The sequence below is a fragment of the Aquarana catesbeiana genome, linkage group LG10, assembly GCF_042186555.1.
Source record: "Aquarana catesbeiana isolate 2022-GZ linkage group LG10, ASM4218655v1, whole genome shotgun sequence".
Classification (NCBI taxonomy): Eukaryota; Metazoa; Chordata; class Amphibia; order Anura; family Ranidae; genus Aquarana; species Aquarana catesbeiana.
Window position 1 is genome coordinate 42,102,482 of NC_133333.1, and position 23,458 is coordinate 42,125,939.

General features: G+C 43.1%; 1 protein-coding gene across 1 annotated transcript in view; it reads right to left on the reverse strand.

The window, feature by feature from the left end:
- Window positions 1-23,458, reverse strand: part of LOC141110629 (cell adhesion molecule CEACAM1-like) — a 106,981-nt gene that overhangs the window by 77,840 nt on the left and 5,683 nt on the right. Inside the window, exon 2 of the mRNA XM_073602076.1 lies at window positions 19,683-19,994. Within this exon, the coding sequence (XP_073458177.1) occupies window positions 19,683-19,994 (312 nt within the window). The remainder of the gene's footprint in view (window positions 1-19,682; window positions 19,995-23,458) is intronic.

Sequence of the window (23,458 nt, forward strand, 5' to 3'; positions counted from 1 at the left end):
TTTTATTGTTTCGGATAGGGTCGGAGGTTCAGTGGATATCCAGTGGTTGAAGATGTTTCTGCGGGCTAGCGTTAGAAGTGTTCATTGTGATTGATCCTGTGGTAGTACTTTGGAGATCACTGGGGAATCCTTTCTTTGTGGTGGGAAGCCGAATAGCAGAAGCATAGGGTCCTTGTCAGGCATAAACTTAGTCACTCTTTGTATGTATTGGAGGATTGTAGACCAGTAGTTGTCTATCCGTGGACATAGCCAGAGACGGTGAATTAAAGATGGTTTGGGAAGTGAGCACCATGGGCAGGTATTTCCCGAGGTGGAAGGATGATTTGTTGAAAACGGATAATAGGCCCTATGCAACATTTTAAACTGAGTTTCTCTCCAGGATTCGCATGTTGTAATGTGTCTGGTTATCTTGTAGCCCGTTAGGATGTTGTCTAAGTCTGCTTGACCCGGAAGGTCTTTTAACCAGGATGCCATAGAGGTGCTGTGTAGAGATTTTGTGAATTTTCCGAGTAGAGGGCGTTATATGTCCGATATGGAGTGTCGGTTGTCTGCAATTAACTTATCTATGAGTGAAGGTTGGAATCTTAGAATTCTCTTCGGGCAAGTTTTACTGATGAAATCCGCGTATTGCATAATATGCAGAAAATGATGAGGAGGTAGATTGAATTCTTTTGCTAGAAGTTGAAATGGTTTGAGGGTATTGTGCGCTCCATGGTAGAGAGCATATACGTTGGTTAGACCTTTGTCCCTCCATTTGGAGAATGGTTCGTATAGGAGACCTGGTGAGAACATTGGGTTACCTTGGATTGGAAGAAACTTGGATACATAGGGAGACAAACCCAATTTTTTCCTCACTTCCCGCCAAGCAATTATTGTGTCCCTGAAAAGCAAGTTTTGTTTGATATGTCTTGGAGTTTTCTGAAGCGAGCTATGCAAGAGAGCGGCTAAGTTGAATGGATGTACCGTGTCCGATTCTAGACCAGAGTTGGAGTATTTAGATGATTGTAAGATCCAGTCCAATCCTGTTCTGAGTAAGCAAGCTAGGTTGTACACTCTAATGTTCGGGAGAGTGGCTCCGCCCTCACTCTTCGGGAGAAAAAGTTTGGTCAAAGCTATTCTCAGTTTGCCTTTTTTCCATAAAATGTTTGTAATTGCTCTGTTTACAATCTGTATATCTTTATGTTTTAATAGCAAAGGTGAAGTTTGAAGGGGATATAAGAGGCGGGCAAAGCTGACCATTTTGAATAGTGCACATCTCCCAAGGAGTGAAAGCGGTAGGTCGGACCAAGCTCCCAACTCACCCACAATTTTTGATATCAGGGGAGGATAGTTGAGATAATAGAGAGAGGAAGGTTCCTTGCCTATTTTTATTCCCAAATAGGTAATGTGTTTCTCGTTTATGTGGAAGGGTGAAGAGGATAACCAAGATCGTGAAGGTTTTGTACTGAGGGGGAGAATCTCGCTCTTGGCGATGTTTATTTTTAAGCCCGAGCATTTGCGAAAAGAATCAAATACTTTTTGGATGACGGGGATATCATCTTGGGGGGAGGTAGTGAAAATCAGTATATAATTCGCGAAAAGAGCGACCCGCGTGTCGACTTGCCCGAATGGGATTCCCTGAATGGAGGGTGTGGTGCTGAGGTATCTTGACAGAGGTTCAATCGCCAAATTAAAGAGTAAAGGGGAGAGGGGGCATCCCTGTCTCGTGCCCTTATGAAGCCGTATGAGGTTGGATTGTATGCCTGCAGCTATTACCGTGGCTGTGGGGGCAGAGTAGAGGCTATGAATAAAGGGGTAAAATGGGCCAGAAATTCCTAACTTTTGCATTACCAAGGATAGCCATTGAAAACTTACGTTGTCAAAAGCCTTTTCGGCATCTAGGGTGATTATACCTACATCTTCTAATGGGTGTTGTTTTGTGTATTCCAGTGCTGCTAGAACTTTTCACAGATTGGAGGAGGATTTTGGAGTCTATGTTAAGTAGGGAAATGGGGCGATAGGATCCTGGATCCTTTGGGTCCTCTCCTTTTTTGGTAATAAGTTTAATGATGGCTTGTTGCCCTGTCGGGAGATAGGATCCGCCATCCCAGATTGAGTTGTAAACTGCTAGTAAAGGAGGGGTAATTTCCTCTCTTAACAATTTGTAAAATTCGGGTGTATGTCCATCCAGGCCTGGAGCTTTGCCGTTGGTTAGGCCGCTAATGGTAACCATAATTTCCTCTTCTGTGATTGGGGTGTTTAACAATTTCAATTGGTCTTGGGTGAATTAAGGAAGGGGGGTAGAGTCAAGCCAGGTAGTCATTATAGTGGGGTCCATCGCCTCCTGGTCATATAGGTTGGTGTAGAACTTTTCTAGTGTTTTATTAATGTCCTTGGGAGATGTGGAGATAGTACCATCCGGGTTATGTAAGGAAGTGATATGCGTGGGATGATATGTGTCCTTAGTGAGTCTGGCAAGCAATTTCCCTGCCTTATTCCCATAATTATGAAACTGTAATTGATTATAAGACATTTTCATACGTTCTAAATTGTTTGCCCAGGTATCAAAAAGATCCTTAGCTTCAGGGTAGGGCTGGCAGCCTTAGGCCTGGGGGGCAAGTCCAGTCAAGTGGCCCATTGAACCACCGAATCAGCTCACCATCCATCTACACCGCATTCCCCGCACAGAGAGAGAGAGAGAGAGGGAGAGGGGGAGAGGGGGAGACTGCTCCATATTGCCCCAGAGAGAGAGAGAGACCGCTTGACACTGCCTGCACACAGAGAGACCGCTTGACACTGCCTGCACAGAGAGAGAGACCGCTTGACACTGCCTGCACAGAGAGAGAGACTGCTTGACACTGCCTGCACAGAGAGAGAGACTGCTTGACACTGCCTGCACAGAGAGAGAGACCGCTTGACACTGCCTGCACAGAGAGAGAGACCCCTTGACACTGCCTGCACAGAGAGAGAGACCCCTTGACACTGCTTGCACAGAGATAGAGACTGCTCCACATTGCCCGCAGTGTGAAGGCGTCACTCTCTGTGGGGGCAGTGCGAAGGGGTCACTCTCTGTGGGGGCAGTGCGAAGGGGTCACTCTCTGTGGGGGCAGTGCGAAGGCGTCACTCTCTGTGGGGGCAGTGCAAAGGGGTCACTCTCTGTGGGGGCAGTACGAAGGGGTCACTCTCTGTGGGGGCAGTGCGAAGGGGTCACTCTCTGTGGGGGCAGTGCGAAGGGGTCACTCTCTGTGTGGGCAGTGCAAAAGGGTCACTCTCTGTGTGGGCAGTGCGAAGGGGTCACTCTCAGTGGGGGCAGTGCGAAGGGGCAGTGCAAAGGGGTCACTCTCTTTGGGGGCAGTGCGAAGGGGTCACTCTCTGTGTGGGCAGTGCGAAGGGGCAGTGCAAAGGGGTCACTCTCTGTGGGGGCAGTGCGAAGGGGTCACTCTCAGTGGGGGCAGTGCGAAGGGGTCACTCTCTGTGGGGGCAGTGCGAAGGGGTCACTCTCTGTGGGGGCAGTGTGAAGGGGTCACTCTCTGTGGGGGCAGTGTGAAGGGGTCACTCTCAGTGGGGGCAGTGCGAAGGGGTCACTCTCTGTGGGGGCAGTGCGAAGGGGTCACTCTCTGTGGGGGCAGTGTGAAGGGGTCACTCTCTGTGGGGGCAGTGTGAAGGGGTCACTCTCTGTGGGGGCAGTGTGAAGGGGTCACGCTCTGTGGGGGCAGTGTGAAGGGGTCACGCTCTGTGGGGGCAGTGTGAAGGGGTCACTCCATGTGGGGGCAGTGTGAAGGGTCACTCTATGTGGGGGCAGTGTGAAGGGATCACTGTGAAGGGGTCACTCTCTGTGGGGGCAGTGTGAAGGGGTCACTCTCTGTGGGGGCAGTGTGAAGGGGTCACTCTCTGTGGGGGCAGTGTGAAGGGGTCACTCTCTGTGGGGGGGCAGTGTGAAGGGGTCACGCTCTGCGGGGGCAGTGTGAAGGGGTCACTCTCTGTGGGGGCAGTGTGAAGGGGTCACTCTCTGTGGGGGTAAAAGTTTCCCAGCCATCAGAATACAGTGATCACTGCTGGCAGCTATAGCAGCCAGCAGTGATTGCCAAAAAAAAAAAAAAAAGACATGCTGGCTGTACTGAAGTCAGTTGATAGATTGAATTCTGTACAACCAGTCTACACATAGATAGATCAAAATTCTGTTGGTTCAGCAGAAAATTAAATCTGTCTATGGTGGCTTAAGTTCAGCAGTCTTTGGGTTTAATATCATCCTCAAATCTTCTGAAAGGAGTGCTCCACTTAGGTGTAGAAATTCACTTTGAACTCCACCTTATTTCCAGAACTCTTTAGGTATTAGATGTGCAAACAATAAGGTGACAGCACTTCGAATACCTACAGAGGGTAATGGAAATAAGGTGGAGTTCAAAGTGAACCGTGTCATTACCTGCAGGGACTGGCATTTAGGGGGTTAAAACAGGCAGGGAGGAAATGTGATATCACCTCCTCTGTCTGTCACTTTTCAGAGGAGTGGCAGTGCCTGCTGTAAGTGAATACAAGCCTTTGGGCTAACACTGGTGTACTGGCAGTTTTCTAAAGCCATAGTCCCTCAGACTTCTTTTAGGTTGCACATTTTTGCTGAATTTTCTGAAAGTGCACCAAAGATGCAGCATTCAGGACGTTTTGTACACTTTCAGGACATGCAGTAAAAATGCGCAGCCTCTATGGGATCAGGGGCAACATGCAGGAAGACTGCCAGTACACCAGCACTGCAGACAACCTGCAGCATGCCAGTGTGAGCCCACATCATAACACCTAGGGCAAGCAAAGTAGTGTGGCTGCTAGAAAAAAAAAAAAAAACCTCTTTGGCTGCAGAGAGGGGGAGGGAGGAGGAGTTCACTTACTTGGACAGTCCCAGTATTCGAGCCGACTGCTCAGATTTAACTTTCCCGCCCACACATCTTCTTCACAGACAGCACACGGGCTGCCCAAAGTGTGGGCGGGGCTGCACGGAGTGTGGGCGGGGAAACAGAGAGCAGGTCCAGCCTCTGCCAGCCATTAGTGTGGAGGAGGGAGGGGCTGGGCGGGGCGGGGCGGGGCTGGGCTGTGCTCTGTAACACAGACTGTCAGCCCTGAGACATCGCTGGCTCACGGTACTGAATGGAGATGCCGCACTCGGCCAGCTCAAAAACTGCGCATGTGTGGTTTTGAACTGGTGACACAGCAGCCTTTATAGAGTATTTGAGAGCAGCCCAGGGGGCAATTGCATCTCTGCCCCCCCGGCCCAGCCCGCCCCTGCTTAGCTTCCAGCTAAGATTTATGGTTTTCTGCTTTTATGGTCATATGACCATCTGAAATAACCAACTGTCATAAGGCCTATAAATGTAGCCCAACTTGAAGATTCTTAGGAGGTGGTGTTCCCCAAGACATAGTTACCTGTACCCCACTGAGTATGTCACTAATTATGATCAACGGTGCTCAGGTTGGTCGAGTGGGGAGGAGGGTTTTAGACGTTTAGGAGGATCTTTCCTTGGGCTCCTTTGTTCCCTTGGACCATGTTTCACTTTATCGGTGTAGGTATCAGATGTGGGTTGTCCGGGCGGGAGTGCTCAGAGAAATGCGTTTGCTTTTTCCAGAGACTGGAAAGTAAGCTGTTCCCCGTCCAGGGCTTGTAAGCGTAGGATAGCAGGATACGCTAACGTGAAGCGGATGCTCCTTTTGTAAAGCTCTGCACAAATCGGTTGAAATTCCTTGCGTTGGCAGGATACCTCAGCCGAATAATCCGCAAACAGTAGGAGTTTGTGACCCTCTATCACCACGGACCGAGCTTTTCGGAAGCTCTGCAGTATGTCCGTACGGTCAGTGTAGTTAAGATACTTCACTATGACAGGTCTCGGGTGCTGACGATCCTTCGCCGGGGCTCCGATCCAGTGAGCTCTTTCCACCGTGCAGCGGCGGTTTATGCCGAGGGCCTCTGGGAGGATGGAGGTACATAGGTCTAGTAGGTAACCCTGTTTGTAAGATTCAGGGAGACCAATTATCCTCAGATTGTTCCTCCTGGAACGATTCTCGAGATCTTCCATACGTTCATGTAGATGTTGCTGGTCTTGTATGAACTTTTCCATTTCTGCGCTGATGTTATAGTGATCATCCTCTACTGAGGATATGCGCTGTTCAGCTTTGGTCAGTCTCTTGGAGTGTTCTCCCAGGTCCTTCCTCAGCTGCAGTATGCCCTCAGACACTGCTCTGTCCACTGCAGCTGTAATGGTGGGTAATAGCAGTGCAGCTACCGCCTGGGCTATTTTGTCATGGGAGCTGTGTGATTCCTGGTTCCTCTGCTGGCTAGTGTCCATTGTCTCGTTTGGTGTCTCCTTCTCACTGGGGCAGCCGTGTATGTGAGGCTACTGGGCGCTCTGTGTGGGGGAAGAGGCTCGTGCTGCGGCGGCCATCTTGGATGACACAGGCGCTCCTGAGGGAGAGGGAGACGTGTCCCTCGATCTGGAACCTGAGCGTGATCGCGGCTGGGTGAGATACCGCTCCATCTGCGGCGGTGTGGGGAAGGTATGTGAGTTGTTTACCGGCTAATATAGAGCAGCACCTGGGTTTTTTAAGCTGGTTCTCCTGCGGGCTGAGTGGAGCCACCGGTCTCCCTGTCCCTCACATACGGCGCCGGAACCGGAAGTATTTTCCACTTCTTGATTAGAGTTTGAACACTGCTGATTGGCATTCTCAATTTCTTGGATATCTTTTTTATCCCTTTCCTGTTTTATACAGTTCAACTACCTTTTCCCGCAGATTCTTTGTCAATTCTTTTGCTTTCCCCATGACTCAGAATCCAGAAACGTCAGTGCAGTAATGGATGAAAGATGCAAGGGTCTGTCAGGAGTCCAGAAACTCAATGACCTTTTATACACACACATTCATTACAAGAAAACAGATCACAGGTGAGGATGGTTACCTTTAATAGCCATTCAAATCCCTTTGTGTCAACTTGTGTGCATGTTATCAGGCCAAAATCACCAGGGTATGTAAACTTTTGATCAGGGTCATTTGGGTAGTTCCTGTTGTCATTATGATTTAAAAAGAGTAAACACAGTTGATTGATAATAAATGGCTTCAGCCAAACAGTAACCATGGGTGAAAGAAATGTTTTTGTGTTATCATTCATAGTCTCTGAAAAATGGCCAATAAATCATAAGTTCTTCTGGGGTATGTAAACTTATGAACACAACTGTATATATAGTGACAATAAAAACACTGCTATTTTTGATCTTCCTCCCCTGCAAGATCATGACGGCCTCTAAACCAGTTTTGGATATGTATATATATTTATCTAAATAGAGAGAAGTCATAATGGTTGGGCATAGTGAATACAGTAAGACCTTGGTTTGAGAGTAACTTGGTTTGAGAGTGGTTTGTAAGACTGGCAAAATTTTGTTTTGATATACAAGTAGTGTCATGTAGCGGGGGACGGTCTAAGTGGACAGCTTTGCCCCGGATGCCTGCATACTTAGATGTGTCTTTTTTAATCATTAACCATGTGAGTTGCTAAATGTTGTACCTTCATTAAATGTAACCATATTGCTACACTTAGAGGCGCCTCTCTTCTCTTTTATACCCTGTAGCTCCTGCTAGATTTTGCTTCTAATCCTCTTGTGGAGGCTTCTGTCCGTCACATTCCTATAATCTTTTTATATGGACTATAAACCGAAGGACTTATGAATAAATGGTTGTGTAAAGAATCATCTGAGTTTCCATTATTTCTTATGGGGAAATCTGCTTTGATATACAAGTGCTTTGGATTACAAGCATGTTTCTGGAACGAACTTTGCTCGCAATCCAAGGTTTTACTCTATTTTATAAAAGAGAATAGTAGATATTTGTAATAATATGTATAATAATATAATATAATAATAATAATAATTTTACATAGGTTGGACTTGATGGACTTGTGTCTTTTTTCAACCTCACCTACTATGTAACTATGTAATGTGACAAAGTAATTCTATCTTATTCCAAGAAAAAAATTTAAATAATTGAGTTTGTGAGATCAAATTCCAGCCAGGAAGTGTGGATAATTATTATGTGGTAAGATATTGGTACAAGGAAGTTCAACACTATTATCTGGTGGAATTTCTGATAACTGGAAATTTACATATGACTAAGTTAACCATTACCTCAAAAGCCTTACAAAGACCCTAAAAACTTTAAAAGGCTGTAAAATAAAATTAAAAAATGCCATATGAACAGATCATACCCAATCAACCAACTTAAAGTGGAGTTCCACCCAAAAAAATTTCATTATTGTGCATAAAAAAAAAAAAACATTTAGTGAAAAATTTTTTTTTACTCACCTCTTAATGCCTGTTGCTAGGGGGTCCCTCGTAATCTCCCTCCTTCAGCGCCTGGGCTCCTGACGTCACTTCCCTTGGCGCAGGAAGGGAGATCACCTCTCCCCCGCCTCTCGTCAATCATCTGGGACATGTCACAGGTCCCAGATGATTGCGCGGCCAGTTACGGCGCGGGTCGCGCATGCGCAGTGGGTGCCCGGCTGTGAAGCCACAGCCGGGTGCCCACAGTTACAATGCCGGCGCCGCCGAGCAGAGGGGGAGATGAGCGGAGCTTCGATCCCCCGCATTGCTGGACCCAGGGACAGGTAAGTGTCTGATTATTAAAAGTCAGCAGTTGCAGTATTTGTAGCTACTGACTTTTAATTTTTTTTTTTTTTTTTTAAGCGGAACTCCGCTTTAAAATCTAGATTTAATAAAATGGTGCGCAAAGACAACTGCAGTTCATACTTACTGACCTAATTAATGTTAACTGAAATGTAATTGGTTGCAAAGGTTAAAGGGTAACTCCACTTTCGTGGGGAAAAAAAAATAGCAAATAAAGAAAAAAATAATGTAGCGCATATAATCGCGACACTAATCATATTGTAATTGAATGTTATTAAAAATGACCTTTCTTTTTCAATCTGCAGCCGCTGTAATTTTCTGAAAATGAAGTGCAATATGGCTACCTGGAGGTGTTCTGTACACATAATGTGTACTGACCACCCCCCAAAAACATCATTTCCTGCTTATGTGATTGGCTCACCAATTTTCCCACAAATCTGTCTAGGATACAAGTCAGATTTCAGTCATCCCCTGCAACAAAAATTAAATTTTTGGAGAGATACTTTCAATAGGAGCACATCTAAAGGGATGCAGGTCCAGCAGATTTCCTCGTTAGTGTTCTGCAGCTGCACACCTGACAGTTAATTATGAAACCACTCCCATTAGACCCACTCAGTACAGAGGCACAGACGAACACACAGGGATTTCTTCAGAATAACTCATGGGGGAATGTTTTTTTCTCAACAAAAGTGGAGTTACACTTTAACTACACTTTAACTGCTCTCCTCTTTTCACTCCACCCTGCTGGTTGGGCAGCAAAAGAGCAGGAACAGGCTCATCAGGGCATCTCTCTGCTCATACTGCTGCCTCCTACTTTTGGTGTATTTCCTGTCAGTACATTTAAATGAAGAGCACCTGATTAGCTCCCTTTCTTGCCACTTCCTCTCCCAGTCTGAGTGTTGCTGTGTGGTTGTGGTGGGTGATAGAGAACAATGTTGGTTTGATTGATGGGAAATCATTTTTTTTCTCTATTGGTTATTGAGTTGGGTTAATGCTGAGTGTACAATTTCATACAGATGTAGAGTCAGCAGTGATACTGTAACGATTACGTAGTTGCAGATTGGTCGGTATCCTGATTATGACTAACTCTGTAATCACTTGTACTTTGTATCTACATACTTTCTTTAAACAAACTATCTGAGACAAAAAAAAAATTATATATACAGTGGGAACGGAAAGTATTCAGACCCCCTTAAATTTTTCACTCATTGTTATATTGCAGCCATTTGCTAAAATCATTTAAGTTAATTTATTTTCCTCATAATGTACACACAGCTCCCCATATTGACAGAAAAACACAGAATTGTTGACTTTTTTGCAGATTTATTAAAAAAGAAAAACTGAAATATCACATGGTCCTAAGTATTCAGACCCTTTGCTGTGACACTCATATATTTAACACAGGTGCTGTCCATTTCTTCTGATCATCCTTGAGATGGTTCTTCACCTTCATTTGAGTCCAGTTGTGTTTGATTGATACTGATTGTACTTGATTAGGAAAGTCACACACCTGTCTATATAAGACCTTACAGCTCACAGTGCATGTCAGAGCAAATGAGAATTTATAAGGTCAAAGGAACTGCCTGAAGAGCTCAGAGACAGAATTGTGGCAAGGCATAGATCTGGCCAAGGTTACACAAAAATTTCTGCTGAACTTAACTTTCCTAAGAGCACAGTGGCCTCCATAATCCTTAAATGGAAGATGTTTGGGACGACCAGAAACCTTCTTAGAGCTGGCCGTCCGGCCAAACTGAGCTATCGGGGGAGAAGAGCCTTGGTGAGAGAGGTAAAGAAGAACCCAAAGAACACTGTGGCTGAGCTCCAGGGATGCAGTGGGGAGATGGGAGAAAGTTGTAGAAAGTCAACCATCACCTGTCTGAAACAGTCCCAAAAGTGAAGCATGGTGGTGGCAACATTATGCTGTGGGGGTGTTTTTCAGCTGCAGGGACAGGACGACTGGTTGCAATCGAGGGAAAGATGAATGCGGCCAAGTACAGGGATATCCTGGACGAAAACCTTCTCCAGAGTGCTCAGGACCTCAGACTGGGCCGAAGGTTTACCTTCCAACAAAACAATGACCCTAAGTACACAGCTAAAATAATGGAGTGGCTTCACAACAACTCAGTGACTGTTCTTGAATGGCCCAGCCAAAGCCCTGACTTAAACCCAATTGAGCATCTCTGGAGAGACCTAAAAATGGCTGTCCACCAACGTTTACCATCCAACCTAACAGAACTGGAGAGGATCTGTAAGGAGGAATGGCAGAGTATCCCCAAATCCAGGTGTGAAAAAGTTGTTGCATCTTTCCCAAAAAGACTCATGGCTGTATTAGATCAAAAGGGGCTTCTACTAAATACTGAGCAAAGGGTTTGTATACTTAGGACCATGTGATATTTCAATTTTTCTTTTTTAATAAATCTGCAAAAATGGGGTGCTGTGTATACATTAATGAGGAAAAAAATGAACTTAAATGATTTTAGCAAATGGCTGCAATATAACAAAGAGTGAAAAATTGAAAGGGGTCTGAATACTTTCTGTCCCCACTGTATATATATATATATATATATATATATATATATATATATATATACACACACAGTATATCTATATTTATATAGATATACACACACTGGCCACTTTATTAGGTACACCTTGCTAGTCCCGGGTTGGACCCCATTTTTGGCCTTCAGAACTGCCTTCATTCTTCATGGCATAGATTCAACAAGGTGCTGGAAACATTCCTCAATAATTTTGGACCATAGTGACTTAATAGCATCACGCAGTTGCTACAGATTTGTCGGTTGCACATCTATGATACAAATCTCTCGTTCCAACACATCCCAAAGGTGCTCTATTGGACTGAGATCTGGTGACTGTGGAGACCATTGAAGTACAGTGAGCTCATTGTCATGTTCAAGAAACCAGTGGTGGGATGATCTTTGTGACATGGGGCATTATCCTGCTGGAAGGAGCCATCAGAAGATGGGGACACTGTAGTCATAAAGGGATGGACATGGTCAGCAACAAACCCCAAATTCTGACCCTATCATCTGAATGTTGCAGCTGAAATCGAGACTCATCAGACCAGGCAACATTTTTCCAATCTTCTTTTATCCAATTTTGGTGATCCTGTGTGAATCGTAGCCTCAGTTTCCTGTTCTTAGCTGACAGGAGTGGCACCCGGTGTGGTCTTCTGCTGCTTCAAGCCCATCTGCTTCAAGGTTTGATGTGTTGTGCGTTCAGAGATGGTATTCTGCATACCTTGGTTGTAACGAGTGGTTATTTGAGTTACTGTTGCCTTTTTATAATCTCAAACCCATTGCCCATTCTCCTCTGACCTCTGACATCCATAAGGCATTTTTCATCCACACAACTACCGCTCACTGGATATTTTCTCTTTTTCAGACCATTCTCTGTAAACCCTAGAGATGGTTGTACATCAAAATCCCAGTAGATCAGCAGTTTTTTAAATACTCAGACCAGCCCGTCTGACACAAACAACCATACCACGTTCAAAGTCACTTAAATCCCCCTTTTTCCCTATTCTGATGCTCGGTTTGAATTTCAGCAAGTCATCTTCCTTCACCATGTCTAGGTGCCTAAATTCATTGAGTTGCTGCCATGTGATTGGCTGATTAACAATTTGTGTTTCCAAGCAATTGAACAGGTGTACCTAATAAAGTGGCCGGTGAGTGTATATATCTTAAGCCCAACTTAAAGGGTTAGTTCACTTTTACCAAAAAAACAGCCTATGCATGTAAGGGACAACTGTAGATAAAAACAAACTGTGCAGTTTTGACTAAAGTTGAAAAATGCCCTTGCTATACGTGTAGGCCATTTACGTACCTCCTGAAGCCTGACTGGAATACTCCAAGAACATTATTGGATGTTGCTAAGTGAGGTCTAGTCATTACTGCACACCTTCACCATCACTGGAGGAGAGAAATAGCACATGAGGGGGTTTGAATCAGTAAAAGAGCTCACTCCTGATGTGGTAGAGGTGTGGTAGAGGTAAGCAATAACGACTAAGGGGTTGATTTACCAAAACCTGTAGATAAAAACAAACTGCGCAGCTCTGATTAAAGTTGCATAATGCCATTGTTATCCGTGTAGGCCATTTACCTCATGAAACCTAACTTGAATACTCCAAGGATGATGCTTAGACATTGCTAAGTGAGGCCTAGGGTTTGGTTTACTTAAACTAGAGAGTGCAAAATCTGGTGCAGCTGTACATGGTAGCCAATTAGCTTCTAACTTCAGTTTGTTTAATTAAGCTTTGGCAAAAAAAAAAAAAAAAAAAAGGAGGCTGATGGTTTCTATTCACAGCTGCACCAGATTTTGCACTCACCAAACCTTAGGCCTCAATTAGCAATGTCTAAGCATCATCCTTGGAGTATTCAAGTTAGGTTTCATGAGGTAAATTGCTTACACTGATAGCAATGGCATTTTGCAACTTTAGTCAGAGCTGCACAGTTTGTTTTTAGCTACAGATACCCCTTATCTGCATAGACAGTTTTCTGGTAAAGGGCAAACTAAACATTATAATTTCCTGTTGAATAGTGTGGGCAAAGGATAGAACTGCTGACCGGTTTTTATTGCTCTCTCTCTCTCTCTGCTATGGGGTTTTCCCAGTGAAGGCGGACAGGGAAAAGAAATTTCTTTAACAGCAATATATACAGTTGTGCTCATACATTTACATACCCTGGCAGAATTTATGATTTCTTGGCCAATTTTCAGAGAATATAATAACACAAAAACATTTCTTTCACTCGTGGTTTGTGTTTGGCTGAGGCCATTTATTATCAATCAACTGTGTTTACTCTTTTTAAATCATAATCACAGAAACTACCCCAATGACCCTGATCAAAAGTTTACATAACCTGGTGATTTTGGCCTGATAACATGCACACAAGTTTACACAAAGGGGTTTGAATGGCTATTAAAGGTAACCATCCTCACCTGTGATCTGTTTTCTTGTAATTAGTGTGTGTGTGTATAAAAGGTCAATGCGTTTTTGGACTCCTGACAGACCCTTGCATCTTTCTTCTAGTACTGCACTGACGTTTTTGGATTCTGAGTCATGGGGAAAGCAAAAGAATTGTCAAAGAATCTGCGGGAAAAGGTAGTTGAACTGTATAAAACAAGAAAGGGATATAAAAAGATATCCAAGGAATTGAGAATGCCAATCAGCAGTGTTCAAACGCTAATCAAAAAGTGGAAAATTAGGGGTTCTGTTGAAACCAAAGCACGGTCAGGTAGACCAACTAAAATTTCAGCCACAACTGCCAGGAAACTTGTTTGGGATGCAAAGAAAAACCCACAAATAACTTCAGGTGAAATACAGGACTCTCTGAAAACATGTGGTGTGGCTGTTTCAAGATGCACAATAAGGAGGCACTTGAAGAAAGATGGGCTGCATGGTCGAGTCACCAGAAGAAAGCCATTACTACGCAAATGCCACAAAGTATCCCGCTTACAATATGTCAAACAGCACAGAGACAAGCCTCAAACCTTCTGGCACAAAGGCATTTGGAGTGATGAGACCAAAATTGAGCTTTTTGGACACAACCATAAACACTACATTTGGATAGGCATCAACAAGGCCTATGATGAAAGGTACACCATTCCTACTGTGAAACACGGAGGTGGATCACTGATGTTTTGGGGATGTGTGAGCTACAAAGGCACAGGAAATGTTGTCAAAATTGATGGCAAGATGAATGCAGTATGTTATCAAAAAAATACTGGAGGAACATTTGCATTTATCAGCCAGGAAGCTGCGCATGGGATGTACTTGGACATTCCAACATGACAATGATAAAAACACAAGGCCAAGTCGACCTGTCATTGGCTACAGCAGAATAAAGTGAAGGTTCTGGAGTGGCCATCTCAGTCTCCTGACCTCAATATTATTGAGCCACTCTGGGAAGATCTCAAACGTGCCGTTCATGCAAGACAGCCCAAGAATTTACAGGAACTGGAGGCTTTTTGCCAAGGGGAATGGACAGCTTTACCATCTGAGAAGATAAAGAGCCTCATCCACAAATACCACAAAAGACTTCAAGCTGTCATTGATGTTAAAGGGGGCAATACACAGTATTAAGAACTGGGGTGTGTAAACTTTTGATCAGGGTCATTTGAGTAGTTTCTATTGTGATTATGATTTAAAAAGAGTAAACACAGTTGATTGATAATAAATGGCTTCAGCCAAACACTAGCCATGAGTGAAAGAAAAGTTTTTGTGTTATCATTCATATTCTCTGGCAAATGGCCAAGAAATAATAAATTCTGCCAGGGTATGTAAACTTAGGAGCACAACTGTACATAGTTGTTGTTTTGCCTAAAGTGAAACAAAAGCCTAACTATATCTATTCCTAAAATTGTTCCCCTCCCCCTTCTCCTACCTATCCTGCCTAACCTATATACAAATGATAAATATACTTACAATGCTGTAAAAAGTATTTTCCCCCTCTCTTCCTTTATTCTTTTGCATATTTTTCACACTGAAATAATTCAGATTATCAAACAAATTTTAATAGTACACAAAGATAACCCGAGTAATTACAAAATGCAGTTTTTAAATGATTTAATTTATTAAGGGAAAGAGCTGCACACCTATGCAAATTTTAGTGCTTTTTGCCTTTTGTAGATTTGAACTACAGTTCATTTAACATGGGTTCCTGTGGAACACGTTCTGTAGTGCATATCTGCAAAATAAAAAAAGCACTAAAAATGCATAAGTGTGAATCAGGTTAAAGGGGTTGTAAACCCTCGTGTTTTTTTCACCTTAATGCATCCTATCCTACTTGCCACACCCAGGCCTGATTATTGCCAGACCTGCTGAATCAAGAAATCACTTAGGTAGAAGCTGTCAGACAAAGTGAAGCACGCTAAAAGATCTTAAAAAGCAACACATCATGCCACAATCTAAAAAAATTCAAGAACAGATGAGAAACATAATAATTGACTTGTATCATTCTGGAAAGGGTTATAAAGCCATATCTAAGCCTTTGGGACTCCAGTGAACCACGGAAAGAAATATTATCCATAAGTGGAAAAAACATGGTGAACTTTCCCAGAAGTGGCCGGCCTACCAAAATTACTCCAAGAGCATGACGACTCAACCAGGAGGTCATAAAAGAACCCAGAACGACATTTAAAGAACTGCAGGCCTCACTTGCCTCAGTTAAGGTCAGTGTTGATTCAATATTAAGAAAGAGAATGGGCAAAGATGGCATCCATGGGAGAGTTCCAAGGTGAAAGCCACTGCTGACCAAAAAGCACACAAAGGCTCGTATCACATTTGCCAAAAAAATCTTGATTATTCCCAAGACTTTTGGGCAAATTTTCTGTGGACCGATGGGACAAAAGTTGAACTTTTTGGAAGGTGTGCATTCTGTTTCATCTGGAGTAAAACTAAAACAGCATTTCATTAAAAAAAAACATAATTTCAATAGTCACATATGGTGGTGGTGGTGGTGATGGTCTGGGGCTGCTTTGCAGCTTCTGGACCTGGACGATTTGCCACAATTGACGGAACTATTAATTCTGCATTCTACCAGAAAATCCTGAAGGAGAATGTCCGGCCATCAGTTTGTGGCCTCAAGCTTAAAGTGGAGTTCCACCCACTTTTACAACTCTTCAGCATCCCTCATTAAACTGTGCACTGTAAACGAATTGGATATTTTAATTTTTTTTTTCTCAGCACCTACTGTATATCTGCTGTATTCATTTTTCACTTCCTCCTCCCTGACCGTGGCCCATCACATCATTTCCTGTTTGCAATGCCTTCTGGGAAGGGGCGGCAACTTCCTCTGACACTGCCATTGCTATGGAAACCTGACCTGAAACCTATTACACTGCTTGTGCTGCACTGAGCATGTGCGAAATCTGCAAGGATGAGATCCAGGAAGAAATACAGTCTGGCTTCAGATGCCCACATTTAAGATGGCCATGGCCTGCTGTAAGTTTATAAAATAACAAACTACTGCTATAAACTAACAAAACAGACCTTAGTTTACAGACTAACTTTACTAGAATACATTAAGCTTGTGTATTATAGGGGTATTTTTATTTAAAAAGTATAATTTTGGCCGGAACACCACTTTAAGCTCACTTGGGTTATGTAGCAGGACAATGATCCAAAACACACCAGCAAGTCCACCTCTGAATGGCTCAACAAAAACAAAATTAAGGTTATGGAGTGGCTTAGTCAAAGTCCGGACCTAAATCCAGTTGAGATGCTGTATTATGGCCTTACACAGGCCGTTCATGCTGGAAAACCCTCCAATGTGGCTGAATTAAAACAATTCTGCAAAGAAATGTGGTCCAAAATTGCTCCACAGCGATGTGAAAGACTCATTGCCAGTTATCGCAAACACTTGATTGCAGTTGTTGCCGCCAAGGGTGGCACAACCAGTTGTTAGGTTTAGGGGGCAATTATTTTTTCACATAAAGCCAGGCAGGTTTGGAGAGATTTTTTCCCTAAATAAATGAAATCATCATTTAGAAACTGCATTTTGTATTTACACGGGTTAGCTTTGTTTAATATTAACATTTGTTTAATCATCTGAATCATTTAAGTGAGACAAATATGCAACAAAAAAAAATCAGGAAGGGGCAAATACTTTTTCACAGCACTGTACCTATATTTAATCTGCCCCAGTCCAGTCACATGATCCCGCAGCTCTGGCTCTCTTGTGTCAGTAAGTGCCAGCTGCAGGGGAGAGAAGGGACAGCAGGGCAACAGCTGAACTATGGGAGCCTATGGGTGAGTTTAGGTAAGTATACAGACCTTTTTTTATACGGTAGGCAGGGTCGGTTAGGCTTTTCATCCAGTTTACGCTCATACACTTGTAAATGCCACATGCCTGTAAATGCGCATAAACGCACGTTTTGCCAGCTCCTGGCAGAAAGATTCAGCATAGATAGGAGAATTTTAATATGCCCATGAAGCCTAAACCCAAAAACTATAATGTAATATAGTCAGCTTGCTAGCTCTTAGATGAGGTGCCTGCATTTGTTTCCTTTATTTAAAGTTTATTTTTTCACATGGTAATTGTGGGAATCGTAACACCCTTCCTGTTCTCTGTGGCTACGCTCAAATACTCCACTGTATGTGTGAAGGGAGCCATGTTGTCAACCAGGCTGAAATCCAAAACATTTCTTCCACTCTAGATCTCCATTACATTGGTGTGTGTGTGTGTGTGCGTGTGTGTGTGTGTGTAAAATTGTTCAAAGAAGAAAAATAACACTGCTTGCATTTACAGTTTAGTGGAAACAGCCGCGTTTGATATCTTATCGGGTGTCACTTACAGACAAATTGCATTGACTTGTTGGTGTGAGGAATAACAGCATAATCAGTGAGGAATTAAAGATTATGTAAACCCAGCACTTCATATTCCTGATATATGCCTACTGCACTATGTACTTGTATGAATAAGTATCTTGTTCTCTTTGTATTACTTCCTTTGTGTGAAATCCCTGGTGTTCTTGCCAGTCTCTCTGCTTTCCTATTAAGAACTGACCACACTAGGCATGTGAGCACAGCGTGGTCAGTTCTCTAGCTGTGCTGGGAACTCAACTTGCTCTCCTCAAATGTTTAGACTTGTCCTGACATGCCCCCTGCACAGCCATTCACTGGGCATACCAGTGTGCTGCTGTTTCTCCTCCCCCAGCTCTCTAAACGCCTTATGCAGCGGAGAACAGAGGGTATGTGTTCACCTTTAAAACACAGAAAAAGCATATGCATAATGTTTTTTATATGTATACATGCATATTTTGTCTTTCATTTCTATTTTAACAACTTGCCGCCCGCCCACCGTCAAATTACCGATCGTGGCTGCGCCGTGTTCCTATGACACAGTTCTTTAACCATGTGATCGGCTGAGTCCAATCACAGCCGGTCACATGTATATGCGTAAGTGCTGCTAATCAGCTCTCCTCGCCTCACACTGACAGAGTGTGCCACCAATCAGTGCCCATCAGTGACACCAAGCAGTGCCCATCAGTGACACCAAGCAGTGCCCATTAGTAAAGCCAATCAGTGCAGCCTTTCAGTGCCGCCCATCAGTGCTGCCTATCTGTGCCGCCTATCAGTGCCCACCAGTGGCACCTATCAGTGCCCACCAGTGCCACCTATCAGTGCTCATCAGTGGCACCTATCAGTGCCCACCAGTGCCACCTATCAGTGCTCATCAGTGGCACATATCAGTGCCACCTATCAGTGCCCACCAGTGCCACCTATCAGTGCTCATCAGTGGCACATATCAGTGCCACCTATCAGTGCCCACCAGTGCCACCTATCAGTGCTCATCAGTGCCACCTATCAGCGCCGCCAATCAGTGCCACATATCAGTGCCACCTATCAGTGCCCATCAGTGCGGCATATTAGTGCCTCCTCATCAGTGCCACCTAATCAGTGCCCATAAATGCCCACCCATCAGTGCCCATCAGTGAGTATCACATCACTGTAGCCTATCAGTGCAGCCTCATCAGTGCACATCCGTGAAGGAGAAAAATTACTTAGTTACTAAATTTACTAAACTTTTTATTTTTTTAATTTTCGGTATTTTTTTTTTTTTTTAGTAAAGATTAAAAAAAAAAACAGCATTGATTAACTACCACCAAAAGAAATCTCTATTTGTGTGAAGAAAATGATTAAAAATTAATTTGGGTACAGTGTTACATGACCGTGCAATTGTCATTCAAAGTGCGACAGCGCTGAAAGCTAAAAAATTGCCTGGGCAGGAAGGGGGTGAAAGTGCCGGTATTGAAGTGCTTAAACTGAATGGGTTGTTTTACATGGTGAGGGTTCACATACTGTACATTAATGCTGCTAAATCTCGAGAATGAGCAAAGAGGCCATACTGCTTTGCTGGGGTTGCCTGCCTACCAACATGCAGGAAATGCACCGCTTTTTTACCTTTAAGACTTAGAAGAGATTGGATGCTCGGTGAAAATGAATTGTACTTCTACTATAAGAGCATTAGAATAAAATCATATAAACATTTTCACATAAAAACAGTTCTGCAGAAAAGTATAGTTACTTACTGTACACATTAAGCTGGACCTTTTCGGTCGATGTTACACCTCCAAGCTTGATAGTAATTGTATACGTTTTGTTGTCTGTGCTGATCAGCTGATCAATTCTCAGCGTCCCATTTTCAAACAGTTCGCATTTGTTTGCAGCGCAACGTCCAAGGTATGTTGGATTTGAACCTGGCAAAATATCTGCAATTATGGTAGGCGAACCGTCTATTGTCCAGGATTTCTGATGCCCTGGAGTGATGTTTATACCCTTTGCATGGAGATATCCGGATCCGCCAATAGGCGCACTAATCTGCCCAAACGATGTAAGGGCACCTGTAAAATCAAAATGCAAAGTCATGATAAAGGCTTCTCTATGCTTTTGGAGTGAGTCACGCCTCTATTCTGATTGATGGCTTTAATACTGAGTAAAAGTTAATCTGAAAAAATACTGGGGCCCCCAGTTCGAATCCCAACAATGACAGTACCTGCATGGACTTTGCATGTCCTCCCTGTGTTTGCATGGGCTTCATTTGAGTACACTGGTTTCTAGTAGACATGTGCATTCGTTTTTGTCCGAATGCATTTTCGTCCGAATTTTGGGTATGTTCGTTATCGTTTTAACAAACAATAACGAACGTGCAGAATTCGAAAACCGAAAGATCCGACATAAAAAAATGCTATATTTTTGTTTTTGTTGTGACAACAGTTCGATATAGATAGGATATTCGACATGACGCTGACAATAGCGATCTGTGTCCATCGAACCTGTGGTCAAATGTGCCTAACCTTAGCTCTATTAGTCCAAGATTATTCTACATAGAGAGAAGAGATTCGACATAGAGAGAAAAGATTCAACATTATAGAGACAATAGCAAAAAAGGTCGAATGTCCCTAACCTAACTCTATTAGTCCAAGACTATTCGACATAGAGAGAAAAGATTCGACATGAAGATTCGACGAAGCAGTCGCCGCGAGCGGACATTTATGGTCAAATGCTCGCCCATAGGCTATAGAAGAATTCTAATGTTGGTTGATTAGTAATAATAATTAATAAATATAATTATTACTAGTGTCATACAACATTATAAATTCTACTATAGCTTGTAGGTGGAACATTCGTCCGGAAATGTACGATTGCGGCATCGTACAGTTTAGCTGCTCCGTCGAATCTTCTTAGAACATTCAACAGACACCATAAGCCTTCAATGACAGATTCGACCTTAATTAATTTGGATTTTCGGATTAATGCATTTTTTAACAAAACAAAATAAATAAAAACGAATTTCGGGAGTAACTAAATAAATCTATTTTTCGGACGAAAACGAAATTCTGAAACAAAATATTTCAGTGTGCACATGTCTAGTTTCTAGGGATGCACCGATACTATATTTTTTTTACAATGAGTACAAGTACCAATACTTTTTTTTAGTACTCGCCAATACCAATTACTGATACCTACCGCAACTGTTTTGTTTTAACTTCAGCTGTCAGCATAAATGAAATGATGAAATAAATAGATTTTTTTTAAATTTAGCACTTTTTCCATGTGAAATGTGTATATATATATATATATATATATATATATATATGTGTGTGTGTGTAAAAATATTCACTAACAAAGCATACAAAAAGTTTTAATTGTTTATCATTTATAAAATAGATGTGCACAATGAAAAACAGCAGGAAAATAATAATTACATGGAGGAGAATAGGGAGTTAATTAAGGCTGATTAGAATAAATTAAGGGTTATTAAGGGGTTAAACAGAGGAACATTTGTTCATCTCTTTGATCTGCAGATGAAGAAATAGAAATATACAAAAAGAAACAATGTTTCTTTTTATTTTAGTGTTTGAGGGCTGAGCAATGTTGTTAATAAACATTGCCAACTGCTTTTTTTTTTTTTGACAGCTCCAATTACCGGACTTCTTTCACACTGAGGAGACCCACTGACAGCTCAAAGAAACGAGCCTGAAAGTATCGGTTTCAGGTATTGGTGCATTTGCACGAGTACCGATACTTGCGCAAATGCTCGGTATCGGCACCGATACTAGACTCGGTGCAACCCTACTGGTTTCCCACCACACCTCCAAAGACATTCTGGAAGGTTAACTGACTCCTGTCCAAACTGGCCCTAGTGTGTAAATGCTTATGAGATAGGGACCTTAGATTGTAAGCTTTTTGAGCACAGAGAGTTATATGAATGTATAATATGGAAAGTGATGCTCTAAGTATCAGCTCTAAATAAATACCTGAAAAAAATAATACACACAATAGTGGCTCTCAAAGACATTCTGTGGGTTTTATTTGATTGGTTGTGGTGCTTGGGAGGAGATTTTTGCATGCAATGGACTTTTCCTGGCCAATAAAAAGCATGCATGCACTTATTAGGGGATAACGAATGACCGCTCAATTGGTCAGGGGTGCAAAGTGTTAGAATTGGTTCAATAAGTAACTATGAAATAAACACTTAAAAGATGAACTCCAGGAAAAGTAAAAAAGCTTTCTTGCAGCAGGACTGCATCTACACTGCAAGGGTTTACTGCTTGTTTCTGTTTGTGGGGCTTGGAAAAGCACCTACTTACCTGGTCCTCTGCTCCAGTAAGTTCCTTCAAGCAGCAAGACTGGCCCCAGCTGTCTGACACTGAGGGACAGTCAACTGCTGGAGCATGCTGAAGGGCTGTCTGCCAGGGGAGCAGATGATCAGGTGAGTAAAACTGCTCTTATTTCCCCTCCCAAGGTATTTTAATACGTATCCCTCTATCTTAGGCTATATTATTATCATGCGCGATTTATATAGCGCCAAGAGTTTATGCAGCGCTTTACAATGTATAGGGGGGACAACACAATTACAGTACACAATTACAGTGGTGGTACAAAGGATAATAGCTGCAGAGAATGATTTGATAGAGGTGGCTCGGGGACAGTTGTTATGTGGGTGTGGGATAGGCCTCCCTGAATAAATCAGTTTTCAGGGATCTCCTAAAGGTGGACAGGTTAGGGGCTGATCGGACATACTGGGGGAGGGAGTTCCAGAGGATGGGAGAGGCTCTGGAGAAGTCCTGAAGGCGAGCATGGGAGGAGATAACAAGGGAGATAGAGAGCAGGAGGTCCTGAGAGGAGTGGAGGGGATGATTTGAGCGATATCTGCAGATAAGGTTGGTGATGTAGATGGGGGCGATGTTGTGAATGGCCTTGTATGTTATGGTTAGCATTTTAAATTTCGCACGGTGGGGTAGGGGAAGCCAGTGAAGAGATTGGCAGAGAGGGATGGCAGTCACGGATCGATTAGTGAGGTGTATTAGTCTAGCAAAAGCATTCATAATAGACTGAAGGGGGGATAGCCTGCTTAAGGGTAGGCCGTTAGTTAGTTGATTTGTGGTGTCATTAGTCAGAAAGGGTCGAATTCTGGAGATGTTGCGGAGGTTAAGGCGGCAGGATTTAGCCAGTGATTGGATATGGGGGCTGAAGGAGAGGTCAGAGACAAAGATTACACCCAGGACCTTGGCATGTGTGGAGGGATCAATGGTTGTATTGTTGATATTAATGGTAAAGTCACAGGGGGAGGACCGTGAAGGAGGAAATATAACAAGCTCAGTTTTAGAAAGATTACGTTTGAGGAAGTGGTGTGACATTCATACCGATATGTCATTCAGTAAGTTTGAGATCTGTGAGGAGATCAAAGGGGTGAGTTGAGGAGTGGAGAGATAAATCTGTGTGTCATCGGCATAGAGGTGGTATTGGAAGCCATGGGGGGTTATCAACTGGCCCAGGTAAGAGGTATAAAGTGCGAATAGGA